The sequence below is a fragment of the Microcaecilia unicolor genome, chromosome 8 (genome assembly GCF_901765095.1).
Source record: "Microcaecilia unicolor chromosome 8, aMicUni1.1, whole genome shotgun sequence".
Taxonomy (NCBI): Eukaryota; Metazoa; Chordata; class Amphibia; order Gymnophiona; family Siphonopidae; genus Microcaecilia; species Microcaecilia unicolor.
In genome coordinates, this window is record NC_044038.1 from 246,474,577 (window position 1) to 246,493,253 (window position 18,677).

The 18,677-nt window shown below is 43.3% G+C and overlaps 1 protein-coding gene across 1 annotated transcript in view; it reads right to left on the reverse strand.

The window, feature by feature from the left end:
- The window catches only part of LOC115475658 (arf-GAP with SH3 domain, ANK repeat and PH domain-containing protein 1-like), a 153,422-nt gene that overhangs the window by 118,702 nt on the left and 16,043 nt on the right, over positions 1 to 18,677 (reverse strand). The window contains exon 2 of the mRNA XM_030211569.1: positions 3,859 to 3,931. Within this exon, the coding sequence (XP_030067429.1) occupies positions 3,859 to 3,931 (73 nt within the window). The remainder of the gene's footprint in view (positions 1 to 3,858; positions 3,932 to 18,677) is intronic.

Sequence of the window (18,677 nt, forward strand, 5' to 3'; positions counted from 1 at the left end):
TCCCAGTATGGCAATACTTATGTACTTATGAACTGGATGGGTGAGTGGGAGGGAGGGCGGACTCTGGAACTTGGAGGCGGGGCGGACTCTGGAACTTGGAAGGGGGGGGGGGGGCGGGCGGACACTGAAACTGGGAGGCAGGGAGGGAGGGGGTCTTAGGCACACACTCTCATTCTCACACACACTCGCACATAGTCTCACTCTCTGTCACACACACTCACACATTCACTTTCTCTCTCTATCACACACTCACTCTCTCACACACTCTGTAAAACACACACACTCCGAGGAAAACCTTGCTAGCACCCGTTTCATTGGTGTCAAAAATGGGCCTTTTTTCCTAGTAAAGAATATTAGAAGTATCCCAGTGGTTCTGAATAATGTTACAAGTTCTTATTAGGAGTGTATATTTCCCCTAAATGGGAATTGCGAATGGAAATTCTGGCAAATTGGAAATGTCTTATTGGTTGGAATTGTAAAGTTTTTCCATCAGAATCCAATACATGTTTAAATTGCTTTACCCCTTTGGCCTGCCATGTTATTAACTGTGTATTATTTATGCTCCCTAAAATCTCTGAATTCCTCAGTAACGTGGAGGGGCAATTTCGATATGACGTCTAAGTCCGACTTTGGATGTTTTGCAAAAAACGTCCAAAATCTAAATAGGAAAGAAGGTAATTTTCAAAAAAGAAAAACGTCTATCTTTTGTTTTCGAAAATACTGTTTTGAACAAGGTTTCGTGATTTGGACTTTTTTTTATTTGGTCCATTTTTGGAAAAAAAAAAAACGCAAAAAACCGTCCAAGTGCAAAATGCACAAAATCAAGCTATTGGGATGTAGGAGAAGCCAGCATTTTTAGCAGACTAGTTCCCCTGACATCCCAGGACAGCAATAGGGCACCCTAGGGGGGCACTGCAGTTGACTTCATAAAATGCTCACAGGTACACATCTCACCATTGCTTCCTTACCTTGTGTGCTGAGCCCCTCAAAACCCACCACCCCCAACTGTACACCACTACCGTACCCCTTACAGGTGAAGGGGGCAACTATATGTGGGTACAGTGGGTTTATGGTGAGTTTTGGAGGGCTCAAAGTTTCTTCCACAAGTGTAACAGGTAGGAGGAGGTAGAAGCCAGGGTCCACCTGTCTGTAGTGCACTGCATCCAACAGTAGACTATTCCAGGAACCTACTTGCTGTTCTAATGAACCCGAGAATAACATCTGAGGCTGGCATAGAGGTTGGTAATGTTTTTCATCACGTTTTTTGGTGGTGGGAAGGGGTTTAGTGACAACTGGGAGAATAAGGGGAGGTCATCCCTGATTCCCTCCAGTGGTCATCTGGTTATTTAGGGCACCTTTTTGTGCCTTATTCGTAATAAAAACAGGTCTAGCTCAAAACGTCTTAGTTTTAGTCCTGGATGGTTTTGTTTTGTTCCACTATGGCTGGAAAACGTCTAAGTCTTAGGAACGTCCAAGTCCCAGCTTGAACACACCCCTGACATGTCACCTTGCACTTCTGATGGACTTCATAGAAAAACGTCTAGAAATAGGTTTTGAAAATACTGATTTGGACGTTTTTGTGAGAAAAACGTCCACATTTATTTATTTATTTATTTATTTATTTATTTATTGTTCACTTATATCCCACATTTTCCCACTCATGCAGGCACAATGTGGCTTTCAAACATTAAATAAAATACAGAATAGGAAAACTTAGAAGAGTATACAAGGAGTATGCAGGGGGAGAAGCATCTAACAGGGTGAACTAGCAGGGTAGGAGCCAGGGAGGGTGCATCAAGCAGCGGTATAAAGTGAGGAGTAGGTCTTGGCTTTATGCCACTTTTACACGTTTTTCTGTGTAAAATAGTAAATGTTGGCCAATAAAGACCTGTATGGTCCACCCAGTCTGCCCAAGAAGGTGTCTAGCATTGTATCTGGCACTCTGTGTATGTTCCACTTCTTCATTATTAAAGACTGGCATAATAGGGCAGTTGAAACCTTGCCTTGACAACCTCATTTGTGCAGTTATATGATGCAATCTTGGAACATAATACCACAATATTGTTGCTTTCAACCTTAGGAATGTCTTCTACCCTACCATCATTTATTCGCTAATATTAACTTTATGATTCTACTTCTCCCCCATAGAGATACGCAACACCTGCAATCATAGCATATTTTTGAATATATGATCAGTGACGATCCTAGGTCGGCTGCCACCCAGGGCGGATTGGCGATGTGCACCCCCCCCCCCCGGGTGCAGCACGACCCCCCCCCCAATGACACCCCCCAGCGCATCAACCCCCCCCCCCCGGGGTGCATTCTTGGCTGCTGGGAGCAGCTGTGCGGCTCTCGGCTCCGCTGGCTCCATGCTCCCTCCGCCCCGGAACAGGAAGTAACCTGTTCCAGGCAGAGGGAGCAGGGAAACAGCGGAGCTGACAGGCGCGCTGCTGCTCTCTGCATCCCTCCAGCGGCGTATACCCGGGGTGGACCGCCCCCACCGCCCCGCCCTTGGTACACCGCTGTATATGATATGTTCTGCCCCTCTGTGAATGGTGGTAGGCTGTTTGTTGTTTATGGGAATATGTTGAGCACTGTGTGTATTAGATTACAGTGCCTGTACCTTTAAAATGGCTAAAACTACAAACCTCTATAATCCTGTAGTCGCTTGTGATAGGCTCTTTCAGAGCCCATGTCCCAGATCCCTGTATCTTGTGGGAATCTCTCTATTGCCTTGCCTGATTAAGCATGCTGGACTAGTACTCCGCCAGCTCCTTGTGACTGTGGGCAAGTCACTTAACCCTCCATTGCCCCAGGTACAAAATAAGTACTTGTATATATGTAAACCGCTTTGAATGTAGTTGCAAAATACCACAGAAAGGCGGTATATCAAGTCCCATTTCCCTTCCCTTATTTGTACTGACTTTAGGTTTTCTATTATTTTACCAGTACTGTAAAACTAACTTGCAGTGTTTCATGAAACCATAAACAATATATACTTGTCAGCCCTGAGGCCTTTGTATGCAGTTTGAAATCATTAGTGGTAACAAAATGTAAGGTGCTATTCAGCGCTAGTTAACCAGGTAGGAGGGTAACTAGCGCCGGCCAGGTCCCCAAAGGATTTTCAGCAGGACATGAGATGTTGTCACTAAATAACCTGTCTGACTGCCACAGCACTAGAGCCAGGAGAATCCAAGGATAGAGTCAGGGCAGAGCTGGGACTTACCCGTGCACCGCCAAAATTGAGCAGCAGTGCTCAGATAACTATCCAGTTAACTTATGACAGCAAAAAAGTGTTGTAAATTAAGCAGGTACATAGACAGATACTGCACTGAACATCGGCGGCACCTGGGTAACTCCCAGCAGCCTCCATAGACCTGGATACTCAGGGCCACTAACCAGATAGAGGCCAGCACTGAATACTTGGGTTTAAAATCACTGCCCCCAGTGTTTTTACTACAATTTTACATGAGAACAAGCCACCCTTCTGCCAATTAAACTGCTCATTCATTACTAGCACTACTGGGAACAAGTGTCCCAGATTCAATCACTAGAACTCTAACATCACTACAAATGTACACTGTCTTCAGACACTCAATGTTACCGATTGGGAAAAACGAGAAGCCTATAAAAGACTCCAATACAATCCCCAAGGAAGGAGCTGGGGAAGGGGCAGTACAACAGTCATTAGTATAAGGAAGGAAAATGAACAGCATTGTCTCTCAGAAAGCTTGTTGTTATAAAACTGAATAAGCAAACTGACTCTTTTACTTCCAGACCTTAAATCTAGGCTGAAGTGTGTCCCATTCATTCTGTAAAACAATTATACAAGCACTTGAAAACCTGAAGAGCTGTTACCATGTCCTGAGGCATGCTTGGCTTTTGTGTATTTCTTCATTTTGTGTAACACATTTCGGTCCAAATCCAAAGCCTAAGATTAAGAAAAAATAATTTACTGTAGTATAAAACAAAATATATTTTTAAACATGATATAAGTCACCTGGTTAATATTCAAAACCATTTATGTGGTCAAAACTATCTATGTGGCTGCAAAGTTTTGTTTTTAAAAATTGACAATGGCAAACAGATAACTTTTGTCAACCTAAGACAAGGTGGGGGGGGGGGGGGGTACCAGGAGGGTTCTGGGTATGGAGCTAAAAGTTGGATAACAAATATCTGTATAAACAACACTCTTAGGAGTCCATTTACCAAACAACGGTAAAGGGAGTAAAATGGCAGATTTTTGGAATTTTTAAACGATGGTCATGTGTTAATGTTCCCATCAGCACTTGGCCATTAATCTGTTAACCCCGACCACCACCTTTTTTTTTGTAGGCGGTAGGGTCTCATGTGCTAAACCTGTGCTAATTGGTTAGCACTTGGCAACGTAGCTGTCCTTACTGATAAGCATAGTACATGCGGCACCCAACCTTTATACCTTTCAGGAAATCTAGACTGCCCATATTTGACTGACTGTACATTTGTCCTTTAGATTGTAAGCTCCTTTGAGCAGGGACTGTCCTTCTATGTTAAATTGTACAGCGCTGCGTAACCCTAGTAGCGCTTTAGAAATGTCAAGTAGTAGTAGTAGTAGTATGCTCCTTCTCCGTCCCCAGGCACACCCTTGCACAAAAAAAATGTTCATTTATTTTTAGCACATAGACAGCACGCGCACATATGGCAAAATTACTGCGGGTCACCTCTGCTCACCCTACAGTAAGCACACAGTACTGCTTATCACAGCTTTATAAAAGGGCCCCTTAATGTTAAATGGTAACTTATTCACTTAAATTTATGACTGAATATTCTGAAGTTCAAAATGCAGACAGGCTGGCTGAAATTCTGCATAACGACACCCAGATATTGTGATTGTCCCACTGAATATTGACCCCCATTAAAATTGCCACAGAATAAAGGGATAAGGTAGGATTTGAAATTGTTCCACAAGTTAAAAGTGAGACTTTGTAATGCATACTTGGCTGTTTATTTAACATAAAAATTACTACAGAAACAGACTATACCAACAGATATGTAATTTATGGCCCATACCAGTAGTTTGCTCAATTTACTTCCTAATACAAAGCCATAAATCCCAGCTGATCTCTGGTTTCCATTTACCTTTTTGACAGTTAATAATAATTCCATATCTTTTTGTTTTCATACTTTTTACTGAATTGAAAGTAAACTGCTTTGGCACAAGGTGAATATGGTATAGGAAATATTCTAGGTTTTCATATTCACTTTTGTGAGTTTCTGCTAATAAGTAAAATAACAGAAACCCCAATGGAAAGGTTCAATTCTTGATCTCGTCCTGGAACAAGAGAGAAAGGAAGCACCATTTCCTTATGAACCCATCTACCTAACGACACTGACTTAGACTGTATCTCTTTCTTCACTCCCTTCTCCATTGCCTATCTCTACCTACCCATCTCCTCTGTCATTCGGGTATATTTAACCTTTGCTGTCTCCAACAATACTCTGTATTCCCTATTACTATGTAAGCCGCATTGAACCTGCTTTGAGTAGGAAAGCGCGGAATACAAATGTAATAAATAAATAAATAAATTAGCAGGGACAAGAAAGTGGTTACGGTAGCAGAGTGGCTTCCTGACCTCAGCATTATCCTATAAAAAAAATCAGATGACTGGAAAAAATTAGGGGTCCTTTAAGCAAGCTGCGAAAAAAAGGGCCCTGCGCAGGGGCCATTTTCCCCGCACGCAGCAGGTAAAATAAATAGCCCCCAGCACACATGGGCATGCGGTGAGAGAGCTCTTACCGCATGGCCATGTGTCACTGAGGTGGCGATAAGGGCTCCCTCGCTAACCCAGCAGCATGTGGCAATACCCGATTACTGCCAGGTTATTGCTGCGCAAGCCATTTCCGAGGGTTTTCTTTTTCTCCTGGAAATGGCGCACTCTCAGGGCGGGACTACCGCCAGTGGCCATATTGGGCCAGCGGTAGCCCTGGAAGAGCGAGTGGTAAGCCCGCGTTGGGAATACTATCCAACTGTAAAAGGGCCCCTTAATGAGCTTGGCATTTTTCTGATACAAAAATCTGTGGCTTTTTTTTTTTTATAAGCCATCAAAGTTGGAAGAGTTTCTTTTACCACTTGAAGTAAGTTATCGGCTAAACCTCATCTGTGCAATAGGCATCTGGCTGAACGTACTTAGTTCAAACTGGACTAGTACAAAACCATTTATTCTGGGCTCCCTTTGCTGAGGGAGTTCTGAGAGATGAGGACATGTCTCTGGGTAAGTGAAACATTATTTTGCTCTGTGCTTGGGTGGCTTAAAAGATTGGGATATAAGAGAATTTGTAGACTTATTGATAAAAAAGCAAACTGTCTCTTATCCCCCGAGTTTGAAATTTAAAACTTTCTGCCAAAAGCTTAAACTTAACTGTTACAGCCTAGATCTGGGTACTAGAAAGGGTCCACAAACCAGTCAGTTTTTCAGGAAATCCCTAATGAATATGCATGAGAGAGATCTGAATATAATGGAGGAAACAGGCATGCAAATCTCTCTCATGCACATTCATTAGGGACATCCTGAAAACCCGACTGGCCTGTGGACCCCAAGGACGGGTCTGAGTCTCCCTGGCCTAGAGCATTAAAAGATAGCCAGTGGATAGCACAGCAGACTCAAACTTTCAGACTTAAAAAGAAAAAGGTATTTTCTGTACTTTGCCAGAAGGAGGAAGCAGTGCTATTGTGCACAACCATGGAAGCTTCGGCAGATCACTTGTGTGTGCCTCAGAAGAGATGAAAATATCTATGCCTACTTTCCATGAGATTTTATAGAGGCACATATCCTGCTTTTCGAAATAGTTGCAACCTAGGCACCCTGATCTCTTTTACATGTTGGAGGTGTGGATCTGACAGAGCTACTTTTTTTTCACATTTGGTAGACCTGGATTGGCCACTATCATGGACAGGATGCTGGGCTCGATGGACCCTTGGTCTTTTCCTAGTGTGGCATTACTTATGTACTTATGTCCTGTATGAAGATTCAAGCGAGGTTTGGATCCCAGAGATCCTAAACTGTGTTTATTGGGTTTTGGTAATCATAGAGGTCTAAAGTGGCAGTGTTGTCTCAAGCAGATGTATCTTGCTGCAGTTAAAAGCGTTATGGCGGCTCATTGGAAATGGGCTGAAGGATCTACCAATACTGACTGGTTGCTGAAGCTCAATGTAACATACATACATAGTAACATACTAGGTGACGGCAGAAAAAGACATGTACGGTCCATCCAGTCTGTCCAACAAGATAAACTCATATGTGTTACTTTATATGTATACCTGACCTTGATTTGTATCTACACAGCACTAGCCCCTCCTCCTAACCACTAGTCCCGCCTCCCACCACCGGCTCTGTCACCCAATCTCCACTAAGCTTCTGAGGATCCCTTCATTCTGAACAGGATTCCTTTATGTTTATCCCACGCATGTTTGAATTCCGTTACTGTTTTCATCTCCACCACCTCCCGTGGGAGGTCATTCCAAGCATCCACTACTCTCTCCGTGAAAAAATGCTTCCTGACATTTTTCTTGAGTCTGCCCCCCTTCAACCCCATTTCATGTCCTGATCATTTCTGCTTTATAGGCTTATTAATCTGCTTGATGAAAGCATACTTTTAAGTTCTCTTCCATTTTCCAGGATTTCCTTTTCCTTTTCCATGCAAAAGGTGCAGAACTGCAACATTTATTTCCTCTTAGTCTGACAAAGACTTTATGTACTATGAGGATACATTCCATGAGCTCATACCAAAAGATCAAAGATAGCATGAACTATCCCAGTCATTGACTTGAAGTTAATCCAGATTGAAGTTAAAATGTTCCACAAAGAGATATTAGCAAGTAAATAAACGCACTGTATAAAAGATTCTTTATACTGTAGGATTAGCAAAGAAATCAGTTGGTGGTCAACCGGATTATTTACAAGGCAACACCTGCAGGAAAACCGTTTTCTGAGTTTAAAGCAGGGGGTCTCAACCAAGTCCTCACCAAATCAGACAGGTTTTCAAAATACAATGTTCTTGGAGAAATGAAAAAGCTTATTGATAAATGACAGAGGCGCTATGATCCTGCAGCTGAAGAATGGTCTCACCTTTGGGACTTGGTTAAAGAAGTGCGGGGCTGATTCTCCGGGGGAGGGGGGGTTGGGGGGAAAACAATTGTTTCTAGAGGCACTGAAGAGTCACGGTGTCTACAATGGTATGGTGGACACTTTTTGCTGAGAGGGAATTTGGGAGGGAAGGGGACTGGGGGGGTTGGTTTGGAGGGGGTATTGTAGTGGGTGGGGGGAATGGGGTGAGCTCTTTTGCAAATTGTTTCTTGGTGTTTGATTTTCTCTATACTGGTCTGGTCTCTTGAATACTGTTGTCATATTGCATTTTATACTTGGTTGTTTTTCAAATAAAAATGAAAGTTTAAAAAAAACTGTTTATCGCGATGGGAAGGCACTCCCAAAAAATTAAGAAAGTCTGACATGCTGAGGAGACCTCACTGAACACGACCTCTCTGCTCCACGGATAAACAAAGACTGCTGGTCCAATGTGCTTACTTACATTGGCCTGGAAGGCACTTGTGCATATATGGTGCAATGCTGCCAAAGGCTTCTTAAACTAACAGAACGCTGTGTAGCATCCACACCAGGCCAGGCTCCATCAGATAACATCACCAATATGTGAGAAACAATGTCCTGCTTGTCCTTGGAAAATAAGAATTTCTCAAGTGTATATATAAAAACATTAAACAAGATTGGGGAGCTCTGGGGAACACCACATTCAACTGACCAAAACCTAGATAGCAAGGGACAGAGGGCAAGAGAATCTTAATTGGCTAGCTGCCCAACTTGGTCAGTCAAATTTAGATGCTCCAAGAATAGGTTTAAATCTAGCCATTCAACATGCAGTCTTTCCAGTGCCCAACGCCCACCCCCCCAGCTATTTTCCATCTGACAAATCAAATTTGTAGAAGGCCAAGGGTTGTCCAGGGCTCAATTCTCCCTTCTTCCCACCCATCAATTAACCCCGCCCCCCCATTTACTAAGACGTGCAGCAATGCCGACACAGCCCATTCAAAGTCAAATTTGAGGGGCTAAGGCTTAATCTTCCCCCTCTCCCATCACTGTAACATGTTTTAAAATTGCTCTACAGCAGGCAGGCATTTGGATGGACCATGCAGGTCTTTTTCTGCCATCATCTACTATGTTACCACTTTACTATGTAAAGAAAACTTGTAGGGATTACCATGACCCCTCACTCTCCCATACTTACATAAAAAGAAAAGCAAGCAAAGGTTCAACATCCCTATATCCTGAACCACCAAAAGCACCCTTCAAAGCTCAAAAGGTAAAGAAGAGGGTCCAGCTCCCACTAGGCTGAATACTAAGTGTCAATACACGTCAGCTATACCAGCTGGATTTAGATGTAATATATCAAAAATGACCTCTTCGTGTGCTACTGGGAATCATGGTAGGAGCCTATTTTAAAAGGCACATATGAATTTATTGATATTTTACTCATATTACCCCTCTCCTCAGGTCGCTTCACTGGCTCCCTATCCGTTTTCGCATCCTGTTCAAACTTCTTCTACTAACCTATAAATGTACTCACTCTGCTGCTCCCCAGTATCTCTCCACACTCGTCCTTCCCTACACCCCTTCCCGTGCTCTCCGTTCCATGGGTAAATCCTTCTTATCTGTTCCCTTCTCCACTACTGCCAACTCCAGACTTCGCTCCTTCTGTCTTGCTGCACCCTATGCCTGGAATAGACTTCCTGAGCACCTACGTCTTACCTCATCCTTGACCATCTTTAAATCTAGTTTAAAAGCCCACCTCATTGATATTGCTTTTGACTTGTAACCACTTGCATCCACCTACCCTCCTCTCCTCTTTCCTCTACAAATTAATTGCTTTGCTTGCTTTATTTTTGTCTATTAGATTGTAAGCTCTTTGAGCAGGGACTGTCTTTCTTCTATGTTTGTGCAGCACTGCGTACGCTTTGTAGCGTTATATAAATGCTAAATAGTAGTAGTAGTAGTAGTTCTCACATATTGTAGCCTGCAACGAGTACTAGGTAACCAGCAGAACGACCTAACTCCCTAAACTAACATTAAATTACATTACAACAAAAGGCATAATCCCGTTCACATTAATTGATTTGATTTGCTTACTTTATTTATTTTTTGTCTATTAGATTGTAAGCTCTTTGAGCAGGGACTGTCTTTCTTCTATGTTTGTGCAGCGCTGCGTATGCCTTGTAGCACTATAGAAATGCTAAATAGTAGTAGTAGTAGTAGTAGTAAAGAGCATTAGAGCACTGATGCTGAGCAAATTTATTTCATGCATATTCAATGTGTATATCTTGAAAATCTGACTGGGTGAGGGGTCAGAGGACTTGTGAGAAACCATTTTTTTTACTTTTATTATCTTTTAATAATTTTATTCCAACACGTATTCCTAAGAGTAAAGAAAAGTATTCTGAGAAACATCTTCTAGAATTCATTGCTGCCCTTTCAACAACAAACATCTGTCCTTGGACAGAAACAATCCTGGCCCTGTGAGTATTACATACTACAGTGCTACTAAATAAAGCCACATTTCATGAAGTCAGCACAGCACTGCACTGTGAAAGACTCTCTTTCTGTCCTTTATAATCTGATAGCTTTCTAAGCGGAAACCAGAATTGTGACATTTTCCTCTGCCTTCTGAAACTTTTATGCGTTCCCTGGGCTTCATTTTTATCACTAGAAGATAGATTAGCAATCCTGCACCAAGGAAAAAAGGATCAGCTTCCAGGGAAATAAAGCAGGTTCTCTGAAAGGCTGCAGAGCAAGCACACTGTATAGAAATTTCTACAGGAAAATCTTTTGGAAACAAGAGTATGATCAAAATCATAACTTGATGAAAGTACCACTAGGAGGTCATTTTACACCAGTTATAACTAGAAAAAGTGAGAGTTAGTAGAACAGTTCATTTTGATAAAAGAAGGCTTTTATGTACCCTGTGATAGTTCCCAGTCTGGAGAGACAGATCAGAAGGTAGCTGTGATTTCATATAGGCACCATTAGAACATGACTTAGTACTGAAGAGTACATTACGTCTGTGTCCCCCCCCCCCCCCCCCCCCCCCCGCCAAAAAAGAAATGGTTAACTGTTAAAACAGGACCAATTTTGGCAAATATATGTCTGAAGGTTATTATGTGGAACATGAGCCACACTCAGGAAAAAAATGAGGAGGAGAGGTTGCTAGATTTGGCTTACGTTTCACAAATATAAAGCACCCCAAGATATAGAGGCTTTGTTAGTTACTGCTGCAAATAGAAATGAGGGGGAACATTGCACTGTTACTACTGTATCTCTCACTAGGAAGTACGAAACAATGGCTATAGTTAAGAAACAGAGCTTTTCAGTGTTTAGAAAGATCTGGGCTCCATTAGATTTGTTTTGTCAATTGGTCGATATATAAAGAGGACTGAATTTTAGTCTTTGTTAAAAGGGACTATGCATTACATTTGTTAGACCTTGGGGTTTTTTTGGTGGTGGGGGGGGGGGAGGGTTTACTATATTATAGTTTAGTTATACTTGTTTTTTGGCACCTCTGTTTGTGAAAATAAAAAGTTGAAAGCATTGGAAAACTTCAGTATGTAGCTTACATTGAATTAATGATTGAACACGCATGTGGAAGATGCAGCAGATCATCAGGCCACCTAGTTTCTTAATTATAGAAATTTTTCATAATCAGTACAAAACACTCATTGTAGGAAAACAATACAACCCACATCAAAGGATTGACAGGAAAATTAAAGTAATTATAAAAGAAAAGGCCATCTATTTTATAAATACTATGCCAGTGATTAGCCTCGAGTAGATCAGTATGGGACCAATGCATCAAGTAGTAGATGCAATTTTTCTTTCTGTCAGGGTAACAAAAAAAGTTGGATATTCTTGATTTATCTGTTATTCCACTAAACTGGACTGACCATTGTTTTGTGAAATTTTCTATTCTGTTGGTTAAGGACATAAAAACTTTAATGGCTCCTTTTTCTAAGCCAAAGTAGTGATTCCTGGTGCAGCAAATGCGACAAAGCCCAATCAATTCCTATGGGCTTCATCATATTTGCTGCATGGGAATCTACCGCAGCTGAGGAAAAAGCGCCCTAAGGTGGTTATTTCTTGAAGCTCTACTCATGATTTGCACATGTAAATATCAACATTCAAATATTTCACATAAATGTAGAAAACCCAATTTTAGAAAGCTGGGATCAACACATGCAAAATCTGCTTTATGTGCATATGGCAAGGGGACAGGAGAAGGGCAGAACTAACATCTACACATGCATTCTTGAGAGGGAGTCTATTGGATGTTGCCCTTCCCATTAAGGATATTCCCTCATAGTGTCAGAACCACAATAAGATCCATAGTTCTGCTCAAGGAGGAAGTAACAAGAGAGGGTTGCAGTCGGAAGAGCAGGAACTAGGAAGTATAAAAGCTAGGGCCAGCCAGGTTAAGGAGGCCCAGAGGGAAGCAGTGATGCCCAACTGCACTTGCCTCCACCACCTATGTGTGAATTGTTACTGCTACATTAGATAGGTCAAGTTCAACTTGGAACCTTGCAACTTTGTATTTTGACCCAAGTAACTGCTACAGACTATACTGATAACTCTGGGGAACCAGGCCAGAGACACTCTCACTCCTTCGAGCACTTCTTCCTCAACCTTGCCCCTTCCTGCTGTTGACAACCAACCTTTGCCTTTTAAGGATTCTGTTAAAATTTTAGGTGTTCACTTTGACAACCATCTTTCTTTCAAAGACCAAATTAACACTGTCATTAAAGCATCCTTCTTTGCTCTCCACAAAATTCGTTCTGTCCGCCCCCTTTTCTCTCCTTCTGCTATTCGTTCAGTTACTCAGACTGGTCATTATCCATATTGACTACTATAACTCTTTATGCAGGCCTTCCCTTCTCTTTCCTTAAGAAGCTCCAAATCATTCAATCCACCATGGTTAGCTTGCTCCACCGTTCAAGACCATTCAATCACGTCACACCACTGCTCCAATCAGAACACTGGTTGCCCCTCTGCTCAAATCCAATACAAACTCTGTATTCTTGTCTTTAAATCTGGTCTTCCCTCAGCACTTACTTGTCACGCCTCTTTATACCATATGCACCCTCTAGGGCAGGCCACTTCATTCCTCTGTATGCGGTTCATTTTTATTACCCCCTCCTTCTATTATTTACCTCAATGTCACCCGCTCCACTGCTATTAGGTATGCCGGACCACAGTTCTGGAATTCACTTCCCACACACCTCCGCCTAGATCCCTTCTATGTGAAGTTCAAAGCAGATCTGAAAACCTAACTTTTCGAAATTGCATAATCCACTAATCAGTAACTTTGTATGTATTTTCTCTGTTTTCTTTTTCTTTTCTTGGCAGCTTAATTTGATTTATTGTGAATCACATAGAAGCCAACCTTGGCCTTTTGCAGTATATCAAGACATTGTAAATAAATAAATAAATACTACTAAGAAATGCAAAGTCATTTGCTTTGCTGACCCCCATGTGGCCATTCCTCCTCCAACATTCTCTTTCCTATAAAGATTCCATTAAAGTCCTTAGTGTCTTCCTTGACCATCAACTTCAAGACTCAAATCAATGCCGTAATCCTTTCTTCATTCTATGCCCTTCACCATATTCGATCTGTTCGTCCCTTTTTCCCATTCTCCACTATTCACATTCTTCTCGTTGCCCTGGTAATCACACATCTGGATTACTACAACTCTCTTTACGCTGGCTTGCCAGTATGCTCCATTAAACACCTTCCATTAGTACAGTCTACAGCCAAATGATTACTCTACTTCTTCACTCTGAACAGAGGCTGCCTCTTTTCTCTCATATTCAGTTTAAACGTTTGACCCTCACTTACAAAGGATGCTTTCCCCACACCCCTATTTGCAATGTCACTCATGCCGTACGCTCCCGCTCACACACTCCGGTCCTCTAATGCAGGTCTCCTCTCCCTACTTCCTCCTTCTGTCATTTGTCTGGACATCATTCATGCCTCTGCTTTCAGTTATATTGGTCCTATGCTCTGGAACTCCCTCCTCCGCACAGCTAATGCATTTTTTGAGGGGGTAAGCAAACATGTGGACAATGGGGAGCCGGTTGATATTGTATATCTGGATTTTCAGAAGGCGTTTGACAAAGTGCCGCACGAAAGACTCCTGAAGAAATTGCAGAGTCATGGAATCGGAGGTAGGGTATTATTATGGATTAAGAACTGGTTGAAAGATAGGAAGCAGAGAGTAGGATTGCGTGGCCAGTATTCTCAGTGGAGGAGGGTAGTTAGTGGGGTCCCGCAGGGGTCTGTGCTGGGTCCGTTGCTTTTTAATGTATTTATAAATGACCTAGAGATGGGAATAACTAGTGAGGTAATTAAATTCGCCGATGACACAAAATTATTCAGGGTCGTCAAGTCGCAGGAGGAATGTGAACGATTACAGGAGGACCTTGCGAGACTGGGAGAATGGGCGTGCAAGTGGCAGATGAAGTTCAATGTTGACAAGTGCAAAGTGATGCATGTGGGTAAGAGGAACCCGAATTATAGCTACGTCTTGCAAGGTTCTGCGTTAGGAGTTACGGATCAAGAAAGGGATCTGGGTGTCGTCGTCGATGATACGCTGAAACCTTCTGCTCAGTGTGCTGCTGCGGCTAGGAAAGCGAATAGAATGTTGGGTGTTATTAGGAAGGGTATGGAGTCCAGGTGTGCGGATGTTATAATGCCGTTGTATCGCTCCATGGTGCGACCGCACCTGGAGTATTGTGTTCAGTACTGGTCTCCGTATCTCAAAAAAGATATAGTACAATTGGAAAAGGTACAGCGAAGGGCGACGAAAATGATAGTGGGGATGGGACGACTTTCCTATGAAGAGAGGCTGAGAAGGCTAGGGCTTTTCAGCTTGGAGAAGAGACGGCTGAGGGGAGATATGATAGAAGTGTATAAAATAATGAGTGGAATGGATCGGGTGGATGTGAAGCGACTGTTCACGCTATCTAAAAATACTAGGACTAGAGGGCATGAGTTGAAGCTACAGTGTGGTAAATTTAAAACGAATCGGAGAAAATTTTTCTTCACCCAACGTGTAATTAGACTCTGGAATTCGTTGCCGGAGAACGTGGTACGGGCGGTTAGCTTGACGGAGTTTAAAAAGGGGTTAGATAGATTCCTAAAGGACAAGTCCATAGACCGCTATTAAATGGACTTGGAAAAATTCCGCATTTTTAGGTATAACTTGTCTGGAATGTTTTTACGTTTGGAGAGCGTGCCAGGTGCCCTTGACCTGGATTGGCCACTGTCGGTGACAGGATGCTGGGCTAGATGGACCTTTGGTCTTTCCCAGTATGGCACTACTTATGTACTTATGTACTCTAAACTCTCTTTCGATACTTTCGGACTAGCTTTTCCATCTTTTAGTTAGTTGTCTTCCTGTCTCTTTCCGTTATTTCATATCTTTTTTTTTTAATCTCTCTCTTTCTAGTTATCCATTGTTTTATATTCTACCCCGCTTAGGATACCATTGTTTTTGGTCCCTTGTGTTATATGAAATTAATAAATGATGATGATGATGATGATGATGATGAAAATGCCACTTGTGGATCAATTGGTACTATTCCTTGAGATAAAAATGAGTAAACTGAGGGCCAGATGCACTAAGGTCCTCGGAAGAGCCCTTCCCTTACCGATTCCATAGCGAATCGGTTGGGAACGGCCATGCATCAAGGAAATGGAATGCAAATGAGCTTCTCGTTGTAGCTCACTTGCATTCTCTATTCCCTCGGAAGCCAGTCGGCCAGTCGAGCATGCGCAGAGCAGCCAAGCGTTATGCTGGCTGCTCTGCGCATGCCAAGGACGTCCTTCACTAAAAAAAAAAAAAGGACGTCTCTAACGAGCAGCCAAGGACGTACTTTATGGACGTCCTTCACAATAAAAACACACAAAAAAAGGACGTCTCTGACAAGCAGCCAAGGACATCCTTCACTGAACCCCCCCCCCCCCCAAAAAAAGGACGTCTCTGACGAGCAGGGCCCGAGAAATGAACCACAAAGTGCCCCTCCTTTGTTCTTTGCAGACCCACGAGAGTTAAAACTGCAGCAGCCTCACATTCTTTAGTCTGGAAGCACGGGGCGCGAGGAAGGGGGGGGGCGTCTTTTTTGCTGGCACCCCATCAGGTTTTCAACTGCTGCAATAACATTTCTCTCCATTAGCCCGAGCTCTCTCTCTCTCCCCTTTGTCCGCCTCAGCTGGAGGCTCTTCTATGCAGTCAAGAAGCCACCAAAATACCTGCACAAACTCTGACCGACTCCCCACTTCCTCCCACCCAGGAAACGCGGCAGCGCTACCTGCCTGCCCACCTGCCTGAGAACCAGCGTGCGCCACTCTTCCTGGAGCTGGGAGGCTGCGAGTCGCAACAGCCTCCCCGCCCCCCCCCCCTTCCTGGACACTCTCAGAAGCCGGTCTGTCTTTCCATGCCTCACGCCTTGCTTAGCGTTTCTCCTTTTCAGCCTCCTTTTTGTTTGTTTTTTTGAGTCGCTCTCCCCCCGTTTAAAGCGTGTAGCCCTTCCCTTGCAGAAAGCTGGAAACGTCGAAATGCTTGTCAGGGACGTCCTTTTTTGGTTTTGTGAGTGAAGGACATCCATGTTAGGCACTTTAGAAGAACGTCCCTGATGAGCACTTTTTCTTCCCTTCCGATTCCCTCACAGCAGCCCCAACGAGAGGTGCAGACCTCCTGTTAGGTTTTCCACGGTAAGGGGATCGGAAAACGGTAGTGCATCTCATTACAATACGATTTATACACATTATAATACTAATTTGCTCATCTGCATTGTTTTCGTTAGCTGCTACCATGACAGGACAATGCCCTTTTGTGCATGTCCCGGTTAACTACTTGCACGTTAAACTGGCTAGAACCAGTTTAAAACTCATGTTGCTGGCTCGTTAGTTTTAGTGTATCTAGCCCTGAGAGCAGTTCTTATTGGAGGTATAATTGGGGAGGTGGAGAACAGAGTGGCTAGGGCCACACCTCAGAGTAAGCAAGTGGATAGGAGTACATTCAATCTGAAGATGAGGCTCTGCCGTTGAATGAGGGTATTAGAGCAAATTACATAGTAACATAGTAACATAGTAGATGACGGCAGAAAAAGACCTGCACGGTCCATCCAGTCTGCCCAACAAGATAACTCATATTTGCTGCTTTTGTGTATACCCTACTTTGATTTGTACCTGTGCTCTTCAGGGCACAGACCATATAAGTCTGCCCAGCACTATCCCCGCCTCCCAACCACCAGCCCCTCCTCCCAACCACCGGCTCTGGCACAGACCGTACAAGTCTGCCCAGCACTATCCTCACCTCCCAACCACCAGCCCTGCCTCCCAACCACCAGCCCCTCCTCCCACCACCAGCTCTGGCACAGACCGTATAAGTCTGCCCAGCACTATCCTCACCTCCCAACCACCAGCCCTGCCTCCCAACCACCGGCTCTGGCACAGGCCGTACAAGTCTGTCCAGCACTATCCCCGCCTCCCAACCACCAGTCCCACTTCCCACCACCGGCTCTGGCACAGACAGTATAAGTCTGCCCAGCACTATCCCCGCCTCCCAACCACCAGCCCCACCTCCCGATCTTGACTAAGCTCCTGAGGATCCATTCCATCGGCACAGGATTCCTTTATGCTTATCCCACGCATGTTTGAATTCCTTTACCGTTTTCATTTCCACCACCTCCCGCGGGAGGGCATTCCAAGCATCCACTACTCTCTCCGTGAAAAAATACTTCCTGACATTTTTCTTGAGTCTGCCCCCCTTCAATCTCATTTCATGTCCTCTCGTTCTACCATCTTCCCATTTCCGGAAAAGGTTTGTTTGCGGATTAATACCATTCAAATATTTCAACGTCTGTATCATATCACCCCTGTTTCTCCTTTCCTCCAGAGTATACATGTTTAGCTCAGCAAGTCTCTCCTCATACGTCTTGTAACGCAAATCCCATACCATTCTCGTAGCTTTTCTTTGCACCGCTTCAATTCTTTTTACATCCTTAACAAAACTGAACACAATACTCCAGGTGGGGCCTCACCAACAACTTATACAGGGGCATCAACACCCCCTTTCTTCTGCTGGTCACACTTCTCTCTATACAGCCTAACAACCTTCTAGCTACGCCCAAATTACAATTGGTTATAGTTTCTACTGGTACTTTTGCAGGAGTTGTGGAAATCTGTAATGAAGTTTGCATGAGTAACTGGTTTTTTGGATCTCTGTCCTACATTGATGATAAAATATATGCCAAAAATGTGACTGGTTGGCTTGTACAATTTGTTAACACTGGCTTTGGGTTATCACTCATTGAAGCTAAAGCAACTTTTAATCAGGCTTCATGTGAAGGATCCAAAACAGGAGATGACAGATGGTTCAAATTATAGAACTATAACTAATTTGTCGTTTCTTTCATGGGTGGCAAAGTAGCTACAAAGACATTTGGATAGCTTTAATATATTAACATCTTCTCAATCAGGATTCAGGTCAATTTTTACTACTGAAACAATACTTGTAGCTATGCCAGAGGAGTTATGGTTTGTGATGGATGGAGGGGGTTCAGGGTTCGTGTGCAGCTTGA